This window comes from Schistocerca piceifrons, chromosome 1 (assembly GCF_021461385.2).
Source record: "Schistocerca piceifrons isolate TAMUIC-IGC-003096 chromosome 1, iqSchPice1.1, whole genome shotgun sequence".
Lineage (NCBI taxonomy): Eukaryota > Metazoa > Arthropoda > Insecta > Orthoptera > Acrididae > Schistocerca > Schistocerca piceifrons.
This window is the reverse complement of record NC_060138.1, coordinates 933725676-933749800: the sequence shown is the minus strand read 5'-3', so window position 1 is coordinate 933749800 and position 24125 is coordinate 933725676. Positions and strand designations below refer to the sequence as shown.

Genomic DNA, 24125 nt, shown 5'->3' with positions numbered 1-24125 from the left:
TATGCATTGATAGTAAATCGAAAAAAGACGAAGGTAATGAGTAAGTAGTAGAAATGAGAACAACGTGAGGCTTAACATCACGATTGCCACTCAGGATGAAGTACGAGAAGGATTTCATAGGCATAAATCATTACTGCTGCTACTTTAGTCAGTTTTGGGATATGCAGTTCGTTTTTCCATTGAGTGGAGAAGTTCGTGAGCTACAAAGGTAAGTCCTTGTACCACTATTTGGTACAAGGACTTACCCTCTTTACTCTTGCTTCCATTATCAACAGCAACGTCAGACTTGCCTCTCTCGAACCTTCACCTTTTCTAAAGCCAAACTGATGGTCATTTAACAAATCCTAAATTTTCTTTTCCCTTCTTCTGTGTATTATTCTTGTCAGCAACTTGGAAGCATGAGCTATTAAGATGATTGTGCGATAATTCTCGCATTTGTCATCTCTCGCAGACTTCAGAATTGTGAGGATGATATTTTTCCGAAGGTCAGATGGTATGTCGCCAGACTCACACATTCTACACGGCAACGTGGATAGTCGTTTTGTTGCCACTTCCCCCAATAATTGTAGAAATTCTGGTGGAATATTATCTATCCCTTTTTCTTTATTTGATCGTAAGTCCTCCAAAGCTCTTTTAAATTCTGCTTTTAATACTGGATCCCCTATCTCTTCTAAATAGACTCCTGTTTCTTCTTCCATCGTTTTACCATAAGGTGGTAAGTACTTTTATAGAGGAACTGCTTTTCGTAGTGATATGCGCATACGAGACAAAATGTCTGAGCTATTCACATACACACAAAAACTGATTCACTTAATTAATCCATGTATCAGGTTCTAGTACCAGTCTGAAGGAGAAAAGCAGCTGTCTCCACACCATATGTTGACCCAGAGTTAGCATAAGGAGTTGGAGAACACGTCTAGAGTTTAACCCAGAATGGCAGTTTCATCTTGCTGTAGAGATGTACCGAACACATCTCCGCTACATTAAACCGTAGCACAAACTTGATAGAGCTGTCGTAGCCTCATGTGATTAAAAACTCAGAAATGGGAAAATAAGGTAGAGGTCATAAACCATACTCCGGACTCCTCCACAAGCAATACCGGTTTGACACTGCAATAAGCGTAAGGACAAGTTGGCTTTAATAATGAGAGAAAGTTCATTGCGCATTATTAGTTTGGACGGAGAGGAGGTCAAGTTTACGAGAGCTCGTGGAAAAAATAAAGAGTCTGCATCGTATCATGATTCATTTCAAAAAGATTTACGGAAAATCCATTACGAAAGGAGCACTTGGGTGAGCAAAAAGTGAACGGGTCCATTGCGAAAAACTACAAAAAGTTTCTCGCTCCAGGATGTCTCTTAGCCCGCAGCCTGTGAAATTCATGGCGGAGGGGAGACTGCAGTGCAGGGATACCAACAACTGAGAGAGCTCTCTCAACTGCAACTTCAGTGCTTTAGCCCACAAATCGGCATTTGCTGAGTCTGAGTAAAGGGACATACTAGGGAGAAAGGAAGCACACGAGAAGTAGATCAGAGTGTTTCACATTTGTGCAGCAATTTCAGGACAGCAAAAGAAAATAAATAATCATTTCATAGCGTTATCATTACCATTTATATATTCAGCAGCCCGCAATGAATTGGTATGGAAGAGACATGGGATCATATTTTAGTGTTTCAATTCCTCATCTAGACACACAAGATCGTGTTGCTACTATTAAAACTAACTGGCAGTTAAATCTTAGTTTTTGAATATTTCCTTCTAATTTTAAATGTTATGAGAATTTTTTTATTACCTCGAATCAACCAAGTAAGCCTATACAGGATACGCTAGTCCTCCAACTATAGTAATTTCTGCTCCCTCGAGTAATATGTCAGTGTACCTAAAGGGAACTCATGTCATTATTTGCGGCTGACTGATGACAGGAATGGTGTTTTAGTATCATCCTTATCAATGTTACTGTTTGAAGTGTATGTATTCATTTCTCTGCGAGACGATTTCGAGATACGAGTATCAATCATAAGAATTTCATGATATTATTCATCGTTCGTTCGAGACCAGTTCAAGTTAGTTGAAAAAGAAATAGTCTTCCATACGCATAAACGATTGCAGACCTTATTTAATGTCCATTTCGGTGAAAGATCATAGACTTAATTATATTTCAGGGCGGATCTCGGTGCGAGCTTTGTGCATGTTTCGGAGGAGTGCGTACCGCCTCACTCTGATTTTCACTTCGCTAGGCGCAGTCACTTTTTCACCACTTTGTTGGACAATAATTTAAGACCAGCCGTCTTTAGATGGGAAATTATATACGTGGTGTTCCGAAATTATTCGTTCAAATAAATACAAGAGGTACAAAACATGAAAACAAAAACATTTAATTATTTTAATATGGTCCTTACAGCAATTTACGACCATAGGCAAGATTCACACAAAAGGTAGCTTAGCACGTTAACTGCAGCAGTGACAGTGACAGGAACCGCTCGAATGCGTGACCACTGGCCTGTAGGAACGCAGTACATCCTCGGAATATTGATTGTCCTGACCATCCGAAGATTCCTGGCATGTCCGAAGTGGTACCAGCAGTGACGGCAATTCTGGAGACGAGTTCTTCTTCTGTTCCCACCATGGTTTCACGCACCAGGTGCTTCATATGCCCTCTGAGCAAGAAATCCAGACCCTTCAGGTCAGGCGACGTGGCTGGCCAGGCCAGAGGGCCATTTCGTCCGATCCATCGATTCCGGAAGGTGGCTCTCAGATGATTCTTCACAGCAATGCTGAAATGGCCTGTCGTCCCATCGTGCTGCAAGTACGTCCTCTGTCTAACATCATAGGTACACTCTGGAGCACTTCTGGTGACACATGTTTCACGCGTGTTCTCCGTATTTTGCAGCGGAATGGAAGAACATATGGTCCAATCAACCTACCTCCTAGAATGCCGGCCCACACGTTACCACCGAATCGCTGTCGGTGAGCACTATGTCGAGTACGTCGTAGATTCACATCGCCCAAACATGCGCATTGTGTACACACGGCAGTTTTGAATGTTAGTACACATCCTCAGTCGACGACATCGGCACAGCACCTTACGTTATCACTGCTATGTTCCCCAGAGGCACCAGCTGCAACACGTAAGACGGCTTCAACGAGCAAATCACGGAAAGCAACGCTCATGTCATCCGTAGGAGCCACGCCGGATTTTAAAGTACACCCTCAGATCTTCAACAGTCGCACCGAAAACTACGGACCACCAGGTACCTCGCCAGACAATAGCATGAGGTGACTAGCTTCATCGACAGACCACGCCTATATCCGGCCGCAGGTTCCCAGGGGACAGTGCGTCTCTTCTTGGAGAATAGCTATTTAAGAAACCCAGGGATCACTTAGGACATGTCCCGTCGACGAGAGCTCGTCGATTCGTGCGATGACTGCTTGCAGAGCCTCAATAAACCTCTCGGCGATGTGCCATTAATGTCGACAATATGACATCGAGAAATAGACTTTGTATTAGAAAACAGCTCTCTGCGAGTGTTGGTCACTTTAGTGTTTAGTTCGGGCTCCAGGCCGTTATTTAGAGTCAAATCCGCAGATTCGTTTTTTAGTTTTCGGAAAGACAATATAAAGAAGTTATTGTACTCCTACTGGGACTCTCTTCCAGTTATGAAAAGTAGATATCGCAAGCACGACTAACAAAATGTACCCTAACTATACAAGGTGACATCAGAGAACATATGATCCTTATCGAAATATATTTGTTTTGATGTTCTGTACCTCCTGTGTTAATTTGGATGAATAGTCGAGGAACAGCCTGTATAATATTACGGTGACGTACGGTGTAAGACAGGAGAATATTCAGTACATCTGTGGCTTCAATGTGTCCCTGAACGAAACCCTCCACACGCTGCGGGTTAAACCACTTATTAGGAGTCGGTGTGCTCGATACCTTCCGTCATCTGAAAGAAACACACTACAAGCATCTAGTCAGCTGCCACCAAATGTCTACGTTATTTTGCCCACTGGAGACTTGACGCTTTATGAGCCACAGTGAACAACCATCTTTTGCGATGTACCCTACTGGAAGTCTCCATTGCATACAGTCCCGTCCGCAAATTGGTTAACGTGGGCCTCAAAATTTCGAACGCGATCCCTCCTTTCTCCTTTCTGCCACTCGTCACGACCAAAAGGCTCACGCGCGCGCACACACACACACACACACACACACACACACACACACACACACACACACACACACGTAAAGCCATGATGTACGTCAGCGGTGGACAGTCACGTCAAAACGTTTTACCAGCTTCACGAACAGCGCAAGCACTATGTCTTCCGGCCCGTTTCGCTTACTGTGGCAGTTGGCGTATAGGCTTTTCCAAATTCTGATAGTCTACAGTGACCTTGGAAAAAGGTCCGAGAAATCGGTAACGTGAAATAGCATTTCAGTCTGGAGCGTTAGTAGCATCTGCTCACAATGCTATGCATAAAATTCGCTAACAAGCTGAAGATTTTGAAGAGCCCAAGTTAATGAAGTCTGACGAATTTATTTCTATTTTTTTCTGAGAAAAGCTTGCATATGGCTTCACTTTTGTAGTATTTGTATAATTATTCAGTCATAAGAATCAGACATGATTCCTATACTTGCAATAATATTCGAAAGTATCGTTAATACGAAGAAAAATTTACATATTATTATGTTGATCACCTCGCCCTCATTCACCTGTAATGGATGTTTCTAGGAATTGAAGTTTTGTCTTAAGTATATTATTGTGCCCAGTATTGCCCTTTCATGCGGGAGACATCGTCGTGTTATGGGAAAAATTAAGTTCAGCGATCTTTTTGCTTCAAAAATAGTGTGAATTAACACTAGCTCCATAATCACCATCATCTGCCAGTAGCTGCTACATAAACATGCAAAAACCTTTACCAGTGCCACTAGTGTTCCTGGAAAATATTATGATTCCTCCTGTGGAGCTATATTAATTAGAGCTTGAATATTACTCGTTTTTAATCAGAAACATTTTCCAAATATCCGCTTATTTGTTGCCTTCTACTAACGCAACCGGATGTAACGTCACTACATCAAGCGAAGAATTTTATTTAGATTGTGTAAGTTAGTGAAAACGCGTGGAAGGCCTGCGCTGGTGTGTGTGTGTGTGTGTGTGTGTGTGTGTGTGTGTGTGTGTTTGTGTGTGCTTATGTGTGTGTGTGTGGGGGGGGGGGGGATCCGACCTGGGACACCTTTTTATCTACAGTGCTGAAGGGACAGACGATTGCTATCTTAATAAGGAAGAGACAAGTACTAGCAAAACTTATGCTGTGAATGTGGATCATTTCTTTTGCCTCTATACCTCAGCTGAAGAGAGCATTTCCTATGACACGCTAAAGTTATGGTACTAATACCGGTGCGGGACAATTCTTATCGTTCAAGAAGCCACGAAGCTGGCGAGAGTCAGATTTCGCAAGGACATTCAACGATCCACAGTTACAAATCTGGGGGCTCAAAATGGTTCAAATGGCTCTGAGCACTATGGGACTTAACTTCTGAGGTCATCAGTCCCCTAGAACTTAGACCTGCTTAAACCTAAACAACCTAAGGACATCACACACACCCATGCCCGAGGCAGGATTCGAACCTGCGACCGTAGCGGTTGCGCGGTTCCAGACTGTAGCGGCCAGAATCGCTCGGCCTCTGGGGGAACAGTCAACCGTTCAACCATATCCGTCACCCAGTGAATGTCACCTATACACACATATAGCATTCGTCACGGTTTCTGCAGCGAATTACTGAAATCAGTCGGAGAAGAAATTAAACGCTTTTGTTTAAAATGATAACGGCATCTACATGAAGGGAGAAGTACAGCACCAGACAGAAAGTGACACCTAAGCAATCGACAATAGAGTATTTTAACAGTGCACATAGTCTGCTGCCGAGCGCTGAGGTTTCATTTCCCGTGTGGTGCTGTAGACATAGGGGTTTGTAAGTACTGCTGTGATCCAGAAGAAATCATACTTAGTACTTCTTAGATGTATATATACAAGCGAATCAGAAAATGAGGCTGTTAGACTCGAAATGGATATGGAAATAAAGAAACTGAAGATCTTTCTAGCAGCCAGAGGCTAACTGAAAAATTTGTGGGACGAACAATACGAGACTAGAATAGAAGGTAGAACTGATAAAGGTACTCAAAGTACCTCCGCCACACACCGTTAGGTGGCTTGCGGAGTGTGGATGTAGATGTAGATGTAGATTTAGATCTTAAGGGACCAAACTGCTGAGGTCATCAGTTCCTAAGCTTACACACTACATAATGTAACTTAAACTAACATACACTAACGACGACACACACACACACACACACACACACACACACACACACACACACACACACACGCACGAGGGAGGATTCGAACCTCCGACGGGGGGAGCCACAGAGGCTAATTTATTTATAATTTCAACTACAGCTAGACGTAAGTTGCACTATAAAGTACTGTATTTTTCCTATTCCCATTACCTTAAGCTCAACACCTAAGGTGTTTTTGTTTATGCCACCAACTGTTTGGTATCAAGACTCCTGTGTGCATCTTAAATATAGCCCTTGGAGATAATCTAAGAACACTGAGGATAGTTCCCATCTGTTTCGTTCGAGTACGATGTACGTTAGTGATATGTGCAGAGGCAACTAACGAAGTTTCACTGAGATTTATTTCCATGTGTTACAGACCGGCAAAGTAGTTAGGTAGGGGTGTTTCATTGATCTGTTTGTTTGTGACATGTTCTCGTAACGCGTGGAGGTATTTTGGTTCTTACACAGATGTTGTATATGACGAATGTCTCTAAATTACTCAGCTATCCTCATGGAAGAAGGAAACTGTTGTTTGACGTGCCATCCAGACCACTAGTTTCTGGTGAATATCCACACCATCGGGAGGCGAATGTTTAGTTAAAAATCTCAGTGAAATTTCCGTGGTCCAACCAAGATTTGATCCTGCGACCTTTGAGTTTTGAGGCACGCGCCTTACCACTGTAATTCCCTTTTCTTACGTATTTTTCCGTCGTTTTTCTTCAGCAGCTACGCGGGAATGTTGAAATATATCTCTCAGATTTCATTGGTGAAAACATCACACAGTTTTTTCTTCATATAGAGGGTGGCCAATCCCATGACCGACCATGCTGAGCTACCGTGCGGGCTACCACTAAACAACCAGGCCCTACAGATATTCTGCTCAAGCTTCCGCCCCTCTGCAATTAGACGGCTGTTACATGACTGCATGTCCCACCAGATACCGCCTCCCATCTAGGTGACGAGCACGAAGCTCTTATCAGTGCCACTGACACCTCATAAAACGCCGATTAATTATGGACCACACGCTTATTAATACTATGAATAATAAATTATATACGCAAATCTTTCTCGGTAATCAATCTAACCATTAGTGGAAGCCGAATCAAAATCCCTACAATAGTTAATAAGATTCGCAATAAAATATAGATAGAAAAACGTGGTATGTGACTTTATTTTGCTTATAGGTTGGTATTCAAAACTTAAGGACGAAAGTAACTTTCGCATGATGTGTCACTGAGGCAAAGCTCGATGAAACTTAGACCACACGTAGAAGGAACTGCTGCAGTACAGTACAGTACAGAAGGTAACTGAAAGAAATATGCCACCTGCATTTTCCCTACCACTTCAGGCCCTATTCACTTCTCCAATCTTCATTTTCTTGAGAGTTTCTACATTTTCTGCGAGCTAAAAACGTTGTATTCACAATGTCGCAGTTTGGGTGCTAATAATCTGCCTGATATGTTGCCAGTCTGTAGGTGGGTGAACTGATTGCACAAAAAGTGGTCGTATGAGGAATACCCTCCTTATGTATCTTTAGCATCAATTTCTTCACCAATTCGTCTGGCACAGCACATCTTTTAGTGATTTCTCTGTCTGACAACTAGGCTTCCTTATGTACGAAACACTAATAAATGTAGCATATTCAGGGTGTGGCCGTCAGTGATCAGAACGACTATTGTATGAAGCCGGCCATTCAGTCTAGAGGAAACAGAAATGACACATTTATTCAAAGCCAATATTTACACTGAAGTCACAGCGATTCATGATATTCTCTGGGTATTACAAAAGGCGGGACATGATTCTTAATGGGTTGTGCGATAACTACGGTCAGCAATGCATGGTCTGCAAATTGTGCCCAATCTGTCCACAAGCTTAGTAAGGAGTTCTTGTGGTACTTCGTCCGCGCAGTTGACAACTGTTGGATGAGTGTTGGTGCACGTGAAAGTGCTGCAATACGTCTAAAGTTACGGCCTTGCGATATTATGCCTACTCACACCATACCACCTAGACCACAATAAAGATCATCTTCGACAATAATCCTGGCTGAATTACTGGTTCCACCTGTCGACATTTGAGGATCGGTACGTCCAGCGTTGTCCAACATGATCTTTTTCGTGGTCCAGGTATATGAAATGGGAAGGTATAATGTTGCGTGGGCGTACTGACCTCCAACACAGTACTAGCACTGGTCGACGTCATTGCGACACGCTACTCATACCTTGTGTGTTAGGGGTGGATTCGGTCCTGACCCCATTTTTATGGGTGACTATGCGTGACAGTGTCAAACAGCACAGGTGGAGCAACTTTTGGAACGAGAGGATTTCTTCGACTTAAAACCTTTCGATCACGTGTGTACTGCGTTAGGGAGACGTCCTGCAGCACTTCCACATGCACCGACGACCATCCAGCAGTTTTCAACCGCGCTAGTGGAGCAATGGAACACAGTACCACAAGAATTCACCATCGAACTTTTGGCCAGCGTGACAGTCGAGCAAGCATTTCTGTTTGTGGGGTTCACAGACTTCCTGAGGAACCGTATCACGTTTCATTATTAATTAAAATTTCCAGGCTCAATTGCCGTGGTCCATATATAAAACTACTTCTCCTTCCTGACGTTTCGTTGCCTACTGCGAGCAACATCGTCCGAGCTGAGTCGGCAACTGGCTGCTAGGCGCTGGAGGTCACCCTTATATAGAGCGCTTAGATGGCGTCACCACTCATCACGTACTTTCGACTTTAAAACTAACTCTGGCGCACTCTCTCGATTAAAGGTAATCGATTGACACTTCGTTGGTGCAAAGCCGACCGCCATATCTTGTCTAGTTTTAATTCGTCTTCTCTTTTATTAAAATTATTTTCGTGCTTGTAGATCTCTATAGCTTCTCTATACATGCGGGTATAATAATGTGAAGTCCTAGCTATCACGTTTGTCTCACTAAATTTTATTTCGTGATCACCGTCTTTGAAAACGTGTTCCGCTACAGCTGATTTGTCAGTTTGTCCCAATCTACAGTTCCTTTTGAGTTCCGTTAGGCGGTATTAACACTCCTTTTAGTTGTTGTAATATAAACCAAGCCACAGCTACGCATAATTTTATACGCACCTGGGGTGACGCCAGTGTAGTTATTTTATATTAATTTTCGTTTGTGTTATTGCAGATTTATTTCGGTTACCTTCTGTACTACTGCTACAGTTCTTCCTGCGTGTCGTCCAAGTTCCATGGAGCTATGTTACATGTCAGTGAGACATCTTTCGAAAGTTACTTTCCTCCTTGAGTTTTGGATACCAGCGTATTATACACATAGACAGTAAAATTCGGATATAGTGGTAGATTGGTTAGCGTCGCTTTCTCTAGATCAAGGGGGTCTCGGGTTCGATTCCCGGGCGGATCAGAGATTTTATTCACTCGTGAACTGGATGTTGTCCTCATCATCTCTTCGTCATCATCAACGACGCGTAAGTAGCCGAAGTGGCTTAAAATTCAAATTCTTACATTTAGGTGGCAGAAAAACTCCAGGTGGAGTCTCCCAGCCAAAAGTACTATACCATAATTTAATTTCATAGACAGTACAGTCGTTGGCGAACATGATGTCGTTCAAAGTGTATGCTACAGCTGGAAGTAGATAGGTGGGTATGAGGACAGATTAGTATCAGAAAGTGAGAAAGGATGAGGCAGCCTACCAACTTTCGCGTTGAGGCGGTAAAGAAGACGAAGAGAACCAGAGATGGATATTTTGGCAATACTACGGAAGAGACGTTGGACAATCTGCTCTGAGCTGAAAAGGGATATTTCTGTATTTTCGAACAACGATCAGAGGTGTCTGCCTCCAGCCGGTGGACTTATTTCCTCACGTTGGAATCGTATAGTGAATTAACCTTCTGTCGAGACAGGGCCCACAAGAAACACATGTCGCAGATTGTATCACAGACACAGTCCCTTTGACTGTTCAGAGATGTTACTAAACCTGCCCAAAGATGTAAAGAACTATGCATGAGGAGCCCCTATTAGACGGAGGGTGTCTGACAGCCGACCAGTTCCAGTTATCCTACCAGGAAGGAGGTACACGGCTCGTGTTGTCTGTGGTTCAACATGACTAGACGGTCAATACCGCGTTTCAATCGCGTCCGCATTGTTACTTTATGCCAGGAATGGCTCTCCAACAAGGGAAGTGTCCAGGCGTCTCGGAGTGAACCAAGGGCTACTACTGTAATGGATGACCGCTACCTACGGATCATGCCTTGGAGGAACACTGACAGCAACGCCACCATGTTGAATAATGCTTTTTATGCAGCTACAGGACGTCTTGTTACGACTCAAAATGTGCGAAATAGGCTGCATGATGTGCATCTTCACTCCCTACGGCAAAGTCGATACAGGGCCCACAAGAAACACATGTCCCAGAAGGAACTTGCGATGACACTCTAGCTGCCTTATCCGACATACATTGTGAACGCTCACGCTCAGCTGCGTCCGGGACGATATGGGAATGACTGTGTCAATGAAAATGTACCTAATAAGTCCAATCGACAGGTAAGTAGTATTAAACTCTTTTGAAACAGTAACTCTCTCCTCGCCGTAGACGGTCGTTCGGGCTCGTGAGGCCTGTAGTGTCACATGCTGCGACGCACGCTACAGGGCCACGTCAGCTCCGGATCCAGAGGCGTGTCCTCACAAGTTACTGCAGTGAGACAAATGGCTGTGCGAGACGGGTGCCTGTCCGCTGCTCGTGGTCGTGCGGTAGCGTTCTCGCTTCCCGCGCCCGGGTTCCCGGGTTCGATTCCCGGCGGGGTCAGGGATTTTCTCTGCCTCGTGATGACTGGGTGTTGTGTGATGTCCTTAGGTTAGTTAGGTTTAAGTAGTTCTAAGTTATAGGGGACTGAGGACGGACCATAGCTGTTAAGTCCCATAGTGCTCAGAGCCATTTGAACCATTTAGACGTCTGCCTACTCACACTTGACGTCCAGAGTGAGCGGGCTGCTGCCCGCGCGGCCCTCGTCGTTGGCGACGCGACACGAGTAGCGGCCGGCGCTGTGCCGGCGCACCGCCTGCAGCACCAGCGTCAGGTTGCTCAGCAGCGTGCCCGCGCTGGCGTTCGTCTGCACCTGCTTGCCCTGCAACCACAACCACACACACCGTTCTGCTCAGCGCGCCTTCGCGAAACGTGAAATGTCTGTGCTGCGTAACCACATTAGGTGTCAGAAAAGAGCTGCAACACTTTCTTTTTTCAGAAAACGGGTTGTTTCTACTCATGATGACTACAAAACCCTATTTTTCAGCAGTCTCCGTCCAAGGCGATGGCCTACCGCCATTTTACTGCGAGAGTGCGAGTGCCTGTATGCCTGAATGGTACCAATCGACTGCTCGGCATCTGGGCCAACGTTTTGCTGCAGCAATAACCTCCCCATCATTCACTTACTGCTTTCCGCGGAGTGCATCCTTAACTGTCCCAAACAAATTGCAGTTTATGGTTTTCTGTTAGGTGGCTATAAACTCATCGGACACACAATTTTAAGTACCCCAAATGGTGGACGAGTGTGTCATGGAGCACCATCATAAACCTACTCAAAATTATTTCATGCCTACACACTCATTTTTTTTTCTAAATGGTAACTAGGACTTTATGAACACCCCTTGAAGTTACTTACGAGAGGGGAAGTCCTCAACTGTCTCAGAGATCATTTAATACTTCGAATGCATTACACCTACACACAGAGGTCGATTCGTCTTGCCAGTGGATGGTTAGCCACTTATCAAGTGTTTATCTTGCATGCTTTGCCAGTGAACAAAATCACGATAAGTCTTTGGGCGATGCGTCTGTCATCATCGCAACGAGGTCGCTCTAACCTGTCCGATCTTGCACTCGGTGGCTGGCTGCACACGGCTGTGACTTGCAACGTAGTAACGTGCGGACATTCTCATTCGAGGTGATCGACGGGCCAGAGTCTGATACCTCGCCACACACCTGTATGTCTCTATTGGTAGTGTTGACACACTTCGCAAGACTCTCTGAATATCTGTGGTGCTATGGTTTTCCGCCGAAAGAATCTCACTGACGCACTTCCGGTGCAGACGACGTTTTCAAGGCCACGCATAGCGCCGCTACCTATCGGAGCTGGAATATTCGCCAAACTCCCACAACAAATTCCGGATATTTTCAAGCGAAATTCGCCAAGCAAAAAAGTGTGTTGCGTTAATTATTGAACGCCCCGCGTAGATGAATGAAAAGGGAAACTTGACAGGAATTTCAACGAGCTCATGGAAACTTGAAAAAATTTGACTTGGCACCAGCAGTAATTTGTCGGTCCATGTAGTTGTCTTGAGTAATTCGAGACCGCAGTTAGCTCGCTCGCTCATTACCCACTGTACGTCGAAACGGATGGCGATAACTCAGCAACTAAATCCGTTATGCGTTCGTCGTTTTAGCAGTGGCAATTCAGCTGCAACTGTTCGAGAGTTTCGTCGACAGCACAGGCACCGCACCTCCTACAGGTCAGACGAATCAACGGTGGCACCAGCAGTTTCGTGATGCTGTCAGCTGTAGTGAAAAAGTTTTAATTTGATTTGCTTAATTACTTTTCAAATACAGTTCCGTAATTATTTTTTTGTTTGTTTGCAGGTAAATGTCAGCAGTTTTGGTACACACCTAATGGCCGCACCACTCTATCGTACTTCTCCAAAAGAGGAACCAAAATTAAACTATATTAACCCTTCATAAAGTGCAGATTGGTACAATAATTAATTTTCTGCGTTTATAAGGGAACAACACTGCCTCAAACCATGCCGAGTTTATGCGTTCATACGGCAACAATGCACTTTTGCGTGATAAAGTGGTTCGGTGGTGTGCTCGAGACCAGTATATCGGAATCAAGGAGATATTGAAAATCAGTCATGGACCAGGTTCCACGAATAACCATTCACTAGCTCATGCTGCACGTGGCACAGTCATACATGCATGTTCCTGGGCTATCAAATTTTGGCTCAAAATCCGTGGTCTTGACTTCAAACAGAACCCATAGGTTTCTCACTCTTTCCTCGGATGAGAAAACAATTATGTGAAAGCCATTTCCAAAATGGCTACAAGGTGATTTTCGAAGAGGGTTCTATTATGAGCAGCCAAAACGCAGACCTTTATAAACAAGGTATCCGCCAAGTCTTTCACAGTCGTGAATAATGTCTCGTATTCAAGTTTGAATAAGTAGAGTATTAATACCATGGAGCCACGTCATATTCCTACTCAAAATTTTTTCGTGGCTGCAGACTTATTTTTTTCGCTATGATAGTTAAGACTTTATCAACACCCCTTGAAGTTACTTATGTAAGGGGAATTCCTCAATTTTCTCTGCGAGCTCGGTCAAAACTTCGAATATATTGCACCTAGCCCAAAGAAGTCGAGTCGTCATTCCAGCGGACAGTTAGCCGCTTATCAAGTGTTTATCTCGCATGTCTTGTAGCAACATTTACATTTCACATCATACAGTATTTAGGAGCTGCAAACCCGTCATGTGGTGATAAACATGTAGTGTTTCGTAAATTAGTTCTGACAGGAAAATTGGAAAATAATTTATTTTCACATGAAGCATCCAGTTACGGACGTAAGAAAACGTCAAACACTGTAGACACATATTCCATACGAGCAAAAATGGGACTCTTCACAGTTTAATGTGTTTTGCATCGTTTGTGAAGAAAAAAGTTAGTGCCCATTCCTCTCAGAAAATACAGTTACAGGAAACACATTCCTGGATTTGTTGAAGATATGGCTTCAACAATTGCTGGATTCTGCAGAAAATATCGTATTTCAATTTGGCTGAGCACCACTACCCTGTCATCTACAAGTAATACCTTTCCTCTGAACTGCCGTGACGATGACTCGGCCATGAGGAGTGCACAGAACCCACATTGCGCAACTGGACATAAAACACATTTAATCTTTTTGTAAAACATAAACTTTAATTGAAAAGTTAACTGTGAAAAAAGTACCTAATATTGTATGAGCATAAAAGATGTACCCCTTGTGTAATCGGATGGTTCAGTCCATGGAGTCTTTTTCTGGTGACATCACTGAATGAAATGTTCTCGGTTTACGAGCTACGTCATTTCACATAAAATGCTGAGCTGACGACGGATGTCTTCTCCATCGTTATCAGGAGTAAAAAAAACCAGACTTTTGGGGCTGGCACAGTGTTCCACTTATATAGGTGCGATTGCATCGTCCGGAATCCTCAGCAGAGGGCAGAACCGACGTGTGCACAGAAGGCGTGTTGGGCAGCTATCAGCAGCTGCGGCCTGCGTGGGGCCGATGACGTCATGTAGCACGAGGGGTCGGCGCCACGTTTGAAATTGCCGCTCGCTCCTCTGAACAAGGTTCAAATATTTGTCTTAGCTTTCACTTGATATCCAAACCCACCTCACGCCCTATTAGTTGTATACTCCTGGTCTCAGGTAAAACTGTTGCTGTTTAATCTAATCTCCGCTGCCAATATGCTGAGGCATCAGCCTATATTATTGTCTTTTCAAGTTGTATTTTACGTCCATTTTCCAGGCAGTCTTAGTTTATGGCCGACTTCTCAAGCTCCCTTTGGTTAATACAGCACTTTTTCTCAATACATCACTCGGCAACAGTGTGAATCGTTTGACATACATAGCTTCTGTCGCATTCGCAGAGGTCGCGATATACATTAGGCACTCTAAAGCCTATGTTGTCTTTAACTGGGCGCAACATATCTCATACCACAGAAGTGGGCTGAAAGTTGGTCTCAGGAATTGTCTCTGTACAAATTTTGTTATTCATTGCCGCACATTATGATACGAAAGCGGCCGGTCTGGCCATTTCTGCCGATTCATGAGGCGTCCTCCATCGGTGGTATCTGAAAGCGTTTGTAATGTCTCCTTCGCTATAATCATCGTCTCTGAACACTCGTCTGAAATGTTGAAATTTGGAGTATAGGTGGTCGCCGTCAGCCATAAGCTTTACTCTGTAAACTTATGTAATCAGCGCCGTTTCTTGTGTAAAAGATGCTGAAAACTAACAGCGTCCAGTGAAAAGTCATTGTGCGCTGATTTCCTGTACAGTGATTGGCAAATCTGGCGTCACCTCATAGGGATTTCATTGTGATGGAGGCAGACACAACATATATAACCGAGACCGAGTGTACACAAATACTAGGACATGGTTTTACGGATTTGTATGTAGGGTGACAGCAAAGAAGGATGCTTCACACATGTACGGCGGCGGGAATGACACATTCAAACGTGGCGCCAGCTCCTCGTCCCACCTGACGTCATCGGTCCCATGATGGGTCGGACCTGCTGCGAGTTGCCCAGATCGCCTTCCGTGCATGCTCAGTTGGCCTCCTCTGGAAGGGTCCAGACGTTGCAGTCGTGCCTGTATAAGCGGAGCATGGTGTCAGTCACGGCAGTCTATCGTTTTTACTGCTGATAATGATAACGAAGACAGCCGTCGAAAGTTCGAGTGTTTTATTTCTTGTGACGCAGATTGTAAGCCAAAGGAAATTTTATCCAATGTGATGATTCTTTCTAAATTAAAATTTTGTTGCCCCATGCCTAAGTTAAAATTCACTCCAAGTTTCTATCTATATTCATCAAGAACACAGACTTGCGAAATCAGATCAATCTTTTTGAAAAACCCATACATTAAGTGGCTTTTCATGCTCAAGACTGTGGAAAAGCGACCTTAATTTTCAATATAACCTTCTTTTGTGTGAATCTGGAGTTTACAAAATGGTATTAACAGCTTCGATTTTGGTAGCAATAATCTTCAGACCTTAAAATATCGTTACAGAGTGCAACACGTCATATATTATACAACTAAGTACTGAGTACATTTTGCTGCTGGTGTAAGATGACATCTAACCCCCCCGTAAACTACTGAATCTTATCTTAGTACTTGATTGTACACTATGAGACTCCTCCTAGATATTTTATGATCTGTAGATGATTTCTACCACAGAGAAACTAATTTACAGTTAGTTGTCAAGTTTTCATTCATTTTACATTAATTTCATTAGGAGCTACCTAATAAACCACGTATGTATGGGCTTAAGTCTTACGTTTGTACAGCACAATGTTTAACATGGTACTCCTCGTACATTTATTCTTCTTAGTACAAAATGTATACGAAATGGTAAAATGAGAATGTTGCATGTTACAATAATTATGCAATAATTGTAACAAATAATTTATACCTTTAACTGACAAGAGTGAAAGTATACGATGATGAAAACAAAAGCTTTCCTGTAAATACAGGTCATAGGAAAACAGCTTTCTGTGAGGAAACTTAGAATGTTTGGTTACTGGCTTAAGCAAAAAGTATTGTTGTAGTCAATAGAAAAAGTATTTGAAATATGGCGTTGTCGATTTAGAACCCATGTAATTTGGATGATAATTTCACCTTTGGTCAGGGAACGTGAATGGCAGGGCTCTGGTACATATTGCTGCTGATGTAGCACAGCACCTGACTCACCAGTATTGTATAAGATGGATAGGTAGAGGAGGGCCTGTACTTCAAATATCACCTGACTTCAATCTTCTGGGATCATCGCTGAAGTAAAATGTACAGTGCTATCGTTTTTTAAGATTGAATAACTAGAACTGCGAACTGTACAGTCTAGCTATTTATGTGATTCGTAAACTATAACACGGTGAAGTAGAATTTTATTATCCGTTAAAGCAGGCCCTCGGTAAAATTTGAGAGTGGCCAGATAGGAAGTTAATCGAAATACATTAAAATATATTTGTACTAGAACAATATTTCCTACTTCAGTCAGTAGTAGCTCATAACCATGCATCTATAGTTATCTCGCAAGTGGTTTACGGATCCATGTTTACTGAAACAAATTTTCTGCTATTGTCGTATACTTTCACTGTGTCAGTCTCCATTCTAGATGACCTCACACCCTGTATAACCTTTCCGGATTATCGTTCAATAACCATGTGTTTTCTTCTTTATCAAATGGTGTTAAGATTGCCGCCAATAGTCTCTTACTACTCACTTGCGAAGGGAGTAACTGCGATATATCAGTACTATCGCTGTACCCAGGTAGCGCGGCAGTGCGCAGCCGTACTCACGTTGTGCGTCCAGACGACGTCGGTGACCCAGGGGTCGGCCCGCACACGGCACTCGAGGTAGACGTCGTCGCCCTCGCGGATGGCGCTGGCGTTGAGTCCGCTGCCCAGCTCCAGAGACACGACGGGGCTGTCTGGAAAACGGCGCCTCGTACGTCGCTGGCCTCCGGGCGAGATATTCTCTACTAATCAACTCTGCTCAAAGCAGCCTTCCCGCAGCAATATGGTGCTTGAGTCATGCTGCCATGCTAATCAGCAAATGTCGCAAAAACTGATATCAGCAGGATTCAAAGTCTACCTGTACATGACCATCTTTGTCTGTGGTACTTGTGTTTCAACGACAGAAACGAGCGACAGACTCCCTGCTACTGCAATTGAGGAACATGCGGTGCAGTGTACCATTAAATGTGGAGGCAAGACTTGAAAATCAGGACACCTTGTGAGGTGATGCCCACTGCCTAATTATATGAGGGCTTGTATTGTAAACACGAGAAGGGACCTGTCCGGAAGGAGATCTGTCACAGGCCGCTGAATGCACGGTTACGTATGCGTGAACCATTGCGTTGGCTTTTCCTGGATACTAGAGAAGGGTAAGATGTTTGGATGCGGCAAAGACGGCGGATTCCGTTGTCTGTAGGATAACTAGCTACAGCCTTTAATTCCGAAATAAAGTAATAAATGGTAGAATAAACTACAAATAAGGCAGACACACCAAGATGATCGTGACAGTGAGTAGTGTGCATTGATAATTATACTACGAAAAATGCAGAAGCTACTTTGCCAATTTTTAGATAACCCTTAAAAAATTAGTTACTAGCAAAAGCATTGAGGAATAATTATAGTCTTGGTACCAGACCATAATTGAGGGAGTCAGTATAGTCACTGATTATCACTCATCGCTAATACACAGCTTTATGTATATTGTACTTTATTTACAGTTAATTATGCCAATATGTCAGAAGGGCGAATCTTCCACGCATAATGACTGCACTATGCCGTACCCATAACTTTGTTCTACTGCATCAGATGTGGTAAGAAGGATATCCGCAACTGAACTTCATAGAAGAGTCAGATAATCAACAGCTGCAGTTGTAAATAGGTTTATTGGTTCAAAATTACGATCGGTTTCGGGGAGTTGTAAGCCTATGTTATTTTATACTATGACTATGTACATTTAATCATCTCTATTCACTTACATATTGTGTATTCACCTTTTTACTACGTTCGGACGTATCAGTCACCTCTTACACTGTTCGTCACTAGATGGCTTCACTTTTTCTTGTAGTTTGACTGTCGTAAGGTTTCCTTATACCACCGCATCATCACCTGCACCATCACCTGCATCTTTACCTGCACCATCACCTGCATCATCACCTGTCCACCGCCTAGGGTTCGGAGCGTGTGGTGACCACGTGAGTAGCGGTGTAAGTTCTCTTACGTTCTTGTTTTAGCAACAATTCTTATACGATCTCTAATTATAACTTCTTCATTTTCAATTTTGCAGTCTTGTACATTTGAAGATGGGCTGCTAACTGCCCGAAGCCGGTCGTGACTCTGAACCAGTAAAACTATTTACAGCTTCAGCGGCTGATTATCCGACGCTAGTTTTCCTACTTTCTTACCTTTACTTATTACATTCCGCGTCACCTAGGAAACGGCCCAAATTCCCGCCTTTCTGCGCATCCCCTCCATTAACTGCTGGAAGTCAATAAGTTTCATTATCTTTCCGAGCTCGTAGTTGTGACTTACTTTTGGACAGAGAGAATCTCTCTACAGCTCATGCTTGACACATTCAGGTATGGGGGTAATGTAGAGTAATATGCAATATAGAAGTGAAAACTCAAACAGACAGTATCGCTAATTGTAGTTTTATTTTCGCTGGCCGGTTTTGGCAGATGTAATTTTGCAACATCGGAACTTATGCAAACACACATAAATATATCTCCTTCGTATGTGCACTCTGCAGAATGCTGAAAGAGGTCTCTGAGGTAAATTCCAATATTACGAGTTTCAGACATTGCCATCATCAGGTATCCTAGGACATTAAGCTGCACAAAGATAGAAAAATGACATGTTGTTGTAGTGCGGCGGCGTGGTTCCTTTCGTCCATTATCTGCACCTACCCTTGAACTCGTTGCAGCATGTCGCCGGTAGGAAAGCCGAGCAAGAACCTACCGTACTGAAACCCGTACCAGGTTGCATACAACGTAACTATTCCATGAATCTGGAAAAGATCTCACTTTCGAATGAAAGGTGGAAATATTGAGAAAATTTTGGTACATTCTGAACCTTAATAATGTACACGTTCAGTGTCATGCCCGTGCTAACCTTAACACAGTCATGCACAAACCCTTTAATTCTCGTTAATAAGTTTATGGCAACTTATTTCCCGAAATCTGAACAGCTACTAAGCTCAGATTGTTCTTTAATGAAAGTACTCGCCAAACTATTAAGTTTATCGGTGTCTAATGAACTCAAGTTTTTAGTTACCGATCTGTCCAATATACGACGCGGAATTACTGTCTTTTCTCATACACAAAATTACTTAATAAATCCGTGATTTCTAAAACACACACAGGAATAAATATCCCCTTACTTTAAAACGGTTTTGAAACATGTAGCACAACTAAAACTGGCAAATTATAACTTCCTTCGGAGCTCATTCTACACACGACCGTAGCATTTAAATGCTGGACTCTGACTACCTAGACTGCTGTAAGCATTCTCTATCTCCAAGAGAAAGGACGCGCGAAAAATACTCTGTTCTGACTTGTCAGCTTTCTTTAAGGCTAATAGAAAAACATTATTCTACCGCGTTAGTCCTCGGTTTTCATGACTAACCAATCAACAAATAACACGATTTCGAACTGTCCTTTTTTCCGAAATAAATATCTAAAATTCTGATATTTTGTTTATACTGTATGTTATTCACTATTTTCATTTGCACTCAAATTAGCTTTCCTTTTACCATAAACTTACTTAATATATTATGATACAAAATTCCCCGTCGTCTGCATTCACACTGTCTTCAAAGTTTCTCACGCTAGTTCGTGCAGCGTTTGTCAGTATAACAGTGATCTATATATTTACTGTAGACCACATTTACACATCACTCACATTATTAGAAACGTATACAAAACTGTACGAACACAAATAAACGAAAAAGTCTTAAAGAAATAAACAGAACAATTCACAAAAAACATTCTCTTGACCTGTTTTTTGAATGTGTCTGTGCACTACTAGACTCTGGTGGAGTCGGCTGAATCCGCTTGAGACCATCTGTCACTGTGCATGCGTCAGTCATTTTCCCCATTGACAGGCTCTAGGCAGGAGCGATATAAGGCACCACGCCCCACTAGTAACTATCATAAGTAGAGTCTGCTTATCATCATTACTACTACAACATGTACCTCTTTTATTAATGTGCAACACGATGTTCCAGGACATCTGATGACAGCAATGTCCGAAACGCATAATATTGGAAGGATAAAGTCAGCTTGCATCCAGTCAATGACTTTTTTTTTTCAGCGACCTATTTGGCAGCGGGCAGATTGCACATATATTTCGTCAAGACTACATGCCCTGTTCGTGACTCGACGTCGCACCTTTGCTATATCCCATCACATGTTCAATATATCGTGTTAAGTCGTGACAAATTATTCTACAAATGTAAATAAGATCCACAAAAACAATTACATAACATGTCATGCATATTGCACCGGCTGCACAAGCTCATATTCACGCAACAACTGAACGGAAACTATTGAATCACGTTTTAAAAAGAAGCATTGAACCTGAACGTCGAGTATTCACCATGGCCGTCTTCTTCATATCGCCACACGTACTTTGACTGTCGTTCATTTTAAGGACGTTTTAAGACAATTTGACTGAGAGTGCTGGGAGTGTCCAATAATCTCTACGCTTCATTGTAAATGATTCGAATGTGTGTAATCTGCTCATTTCGTACCCGATTGTCTTGATGGATAATGTCTACTTCGTATATTTGGTATCTAAACACTACTGAAGTTACATATTTATTTCGTTGGACTTTTTGTCTAAATAAATAAATAAAAAGTAAAACTAAGTAAAAACAATTGAAATTAACAATGTAGCCCGCAACTTACTTTTTTTCTATTCAGGTGTGCCTGTTGATACAAATTTAGGCTGCGAAAACAATTGTACTAATAAAAGATTATTCTGTAGCTGCTACGGTTTTGTTTAAGAAGAATACATTCATGCAAATGTGGCTGCCCGCAATATAAAGTGTGTTGCTATGAAGCTGACAGCCTACAGTGCCTTTTCTTTTCTTTTCTTCTACGTTACGCTGGGGTTGAGGGCCCACGCATGAAGCAATTAATATTGTAGGACTAACAATAAATTATTGTTCCACAAACTGTATTTTTATGTAAATCCTGAAAAACATTAGTATCGCAATAAATTTTTGAATACCAAAACTCATTTATCTAGACAACGCAACTTCTACATCATCTGGGATACGTCTAAGTCTTGCTCTCACTGTGGCTATTGGTAGGCTACTACTTCTGGGATTTTGTTTCAAGGCCACTCTTTCACCGTCTCGTTAGTCCTCTGTTCAAACAGGACTCCCTCTCCCTCACTATGAGCACAACGTGCCGGAACGTCATGCGGTGATGAGGGCCTGCCTACGTGAATACTGGTTCCCACACAACGCCGAAGACAGCGCTTACGACGCACGTGAACCACCCAGCAGCTTCTGTATTACAGTGAGTGCCCTGGGTGTTGGAGCAGCGGAGAGAGCGAGCGACTCACAGCGGACGGCGAGCTTCCAGCAGTCGCGGCGCGCGCCGGCCGGCAGCCGCGGGTTGTCGCCGGAGCAGCACAGGTGGCGGCCGGCGTCGCGCGCCCGCGGCCGCAGTGGCAGCACGCTCGTCGTCGCGTTGCCGTCAGCGCTCACCTGCAACACCGCCACACCAGGAATTCAGCTTACATACAGTATCTCTCTCACTGGCCTGTTACCCACGGCTGCGCCCGCGTGCGCGTTTGGCACATATACTGCATGTTTCTCCTCGACCCCACTTCCTTCACTTCCATCCCTCTTTTCCTTTCTTTCTCCAGCCATGTTTCTGTCCACCTTCTGCTCCACTTCCTCTTTCCATCTCTTTCCCCCCGCTTCTCTCGACATCCTTTCCCTCTCTTATCATTGTCCAGCTTTCCCTCCCCCTCTCCCTACGCTCCTTCCACTTTCTATATCCCTGTAATTTTCTCCTTTCCCTTACCTCTCTGTTCATGTCCTGTTGCCCTCTCTTCCTTTGCCCATTCGCTCCTCCTTACTCACTCTGTCCATTTTCTGCTTCCCCTATCTGTCTCTCTCCTCCTCTCGTCTGTCTGTCCTCCATTCACTCCAGCCCTTTCTCTCTGCCTATTTCCTCCTGCCATCCTCTTCCTGTCGGTCTCCTCCTGCCTCTCTCTCTCCTTATCCATCGTCTCCTACTTCCTCTCGCTGTCCATCCCCTCCTCTATGCTCGTCAACGTTTTCCCAACAATGTCCACCCGAATTTGCGGAAGCCCAATACTGCAGAACACTCCTACTGTGTGGTTGAACCTGTACATTAAGGGCTTGAAAATGATTTTTTGTCCTTCATATATAGACTACTATGTGAAACGGATAGATACGGCTGATAATAGAACTCCATCACAAAATACCTGTCTTGAAGGGAACCTACAGATTGTGGGCTGAAAAAACTGTTTCTTACCCCTGACATGTACTCAGCCCTGGGAAGCAGTTAGATAATGCAGTCCAGTGCTACTCCCTCACAACACACCCATTGTGTAGGGCAGTTCTATTACGTAGGGGGAGAAACAAAAAAATCAATATCATGGAACAAAACATATTAATGAGTAATTTCTAATAGATAGCGCTGTAAGCGCTAGAAAATGCACACCAAAAGATACACAGCACACTCCTCTTCCTCAGTTGGCATCCGAGATGCTCAGCATAACTGTTTCCATGAAGCATAGCGTACTGTCAATAAAGCTGTTTTGCATGAATGGTGACTGTGCGTTAGTAGTCCTGCAGAGCTTCCAGACACTCAGGGGTATGAAAACAGTCGATGGTCTGATGTCTTCCAAGGGTATGAGAAAATGAATAAAGAATTCGAAAAGACAGATTGTTTTGAAGTGGAATGTGGCAGAGGGAGAGAAGAAGTTGACCAGACATCTGTCGAAGATGAGGTCACAGCATTGCAGAAAGATTCATGCAGTGGCCTGGAAACATGTAGCGCATGGGAAATTGCCCCAACGTTGGTCATGCCTGCGAGTACGTTACATAACGCCCTAGGAATCATCATGCACTGTTACCCATCCAAAATCATACACATTCCGGACATGCTTACTGCTGACCTAACAGCAAAACAAACATTCGCTTAGGAAGTTCCTGCTCGCATGGAAGTGGATAATATGCAGAATTGCAGAATGTGGGAAACGGAAAAACCATATGCTAATCAACCAGTACCACTTAACTGCACAAAAGTGACTGTGTAATGTGGGTTCACGGCGTCGTTTGTCGTACGGACGTATTTTTTTAAATTTTGTTTTGAGGAGATGAATCCTGCGGGTCGTTTTATCTGTAGCGTCACTGGTAAAAGCTATGAGACTATTTTTCACAACAACATCATTCGAACACTTCAACAGCGTCGGTCTGTGGGCAGTTTCACTTTTA

At 43.3% G+C, this 24125-nt stretch overlaps 1 protein-coding gene across 1 annotated transcript in view; it reads right to left on the bottom strand.

Moving 5' to 3' along the window:
- The window catches only part of LOC124776686 (nephrin-like), a 174030-nt gene extending 151532 nt beyond the window's left edge, over positions 1-22498 (bottom strand). Inside the window, exons 1-4 of the mRNA XM_047251791.1 lie at positions 22424-22498; positions 22142-22361; positions 17432-17592; positions 11298-11457 (exon numbers count right to left, since the gene is read on the bottom strand). Coding sequence (XP_047107747.1) covers positions 11298-11457; positions 17432-17592; positions 22142-22361; positions 22424-22498 — 616 coding nt within the window. The remainder of the gene's footprint in view (positions 1-11297; positions 11458-17431; positions 17593-22141; positions 22362-22423) is intronic.
- Positions 22499-24125: the final 1627 nt, after the last annotated feature.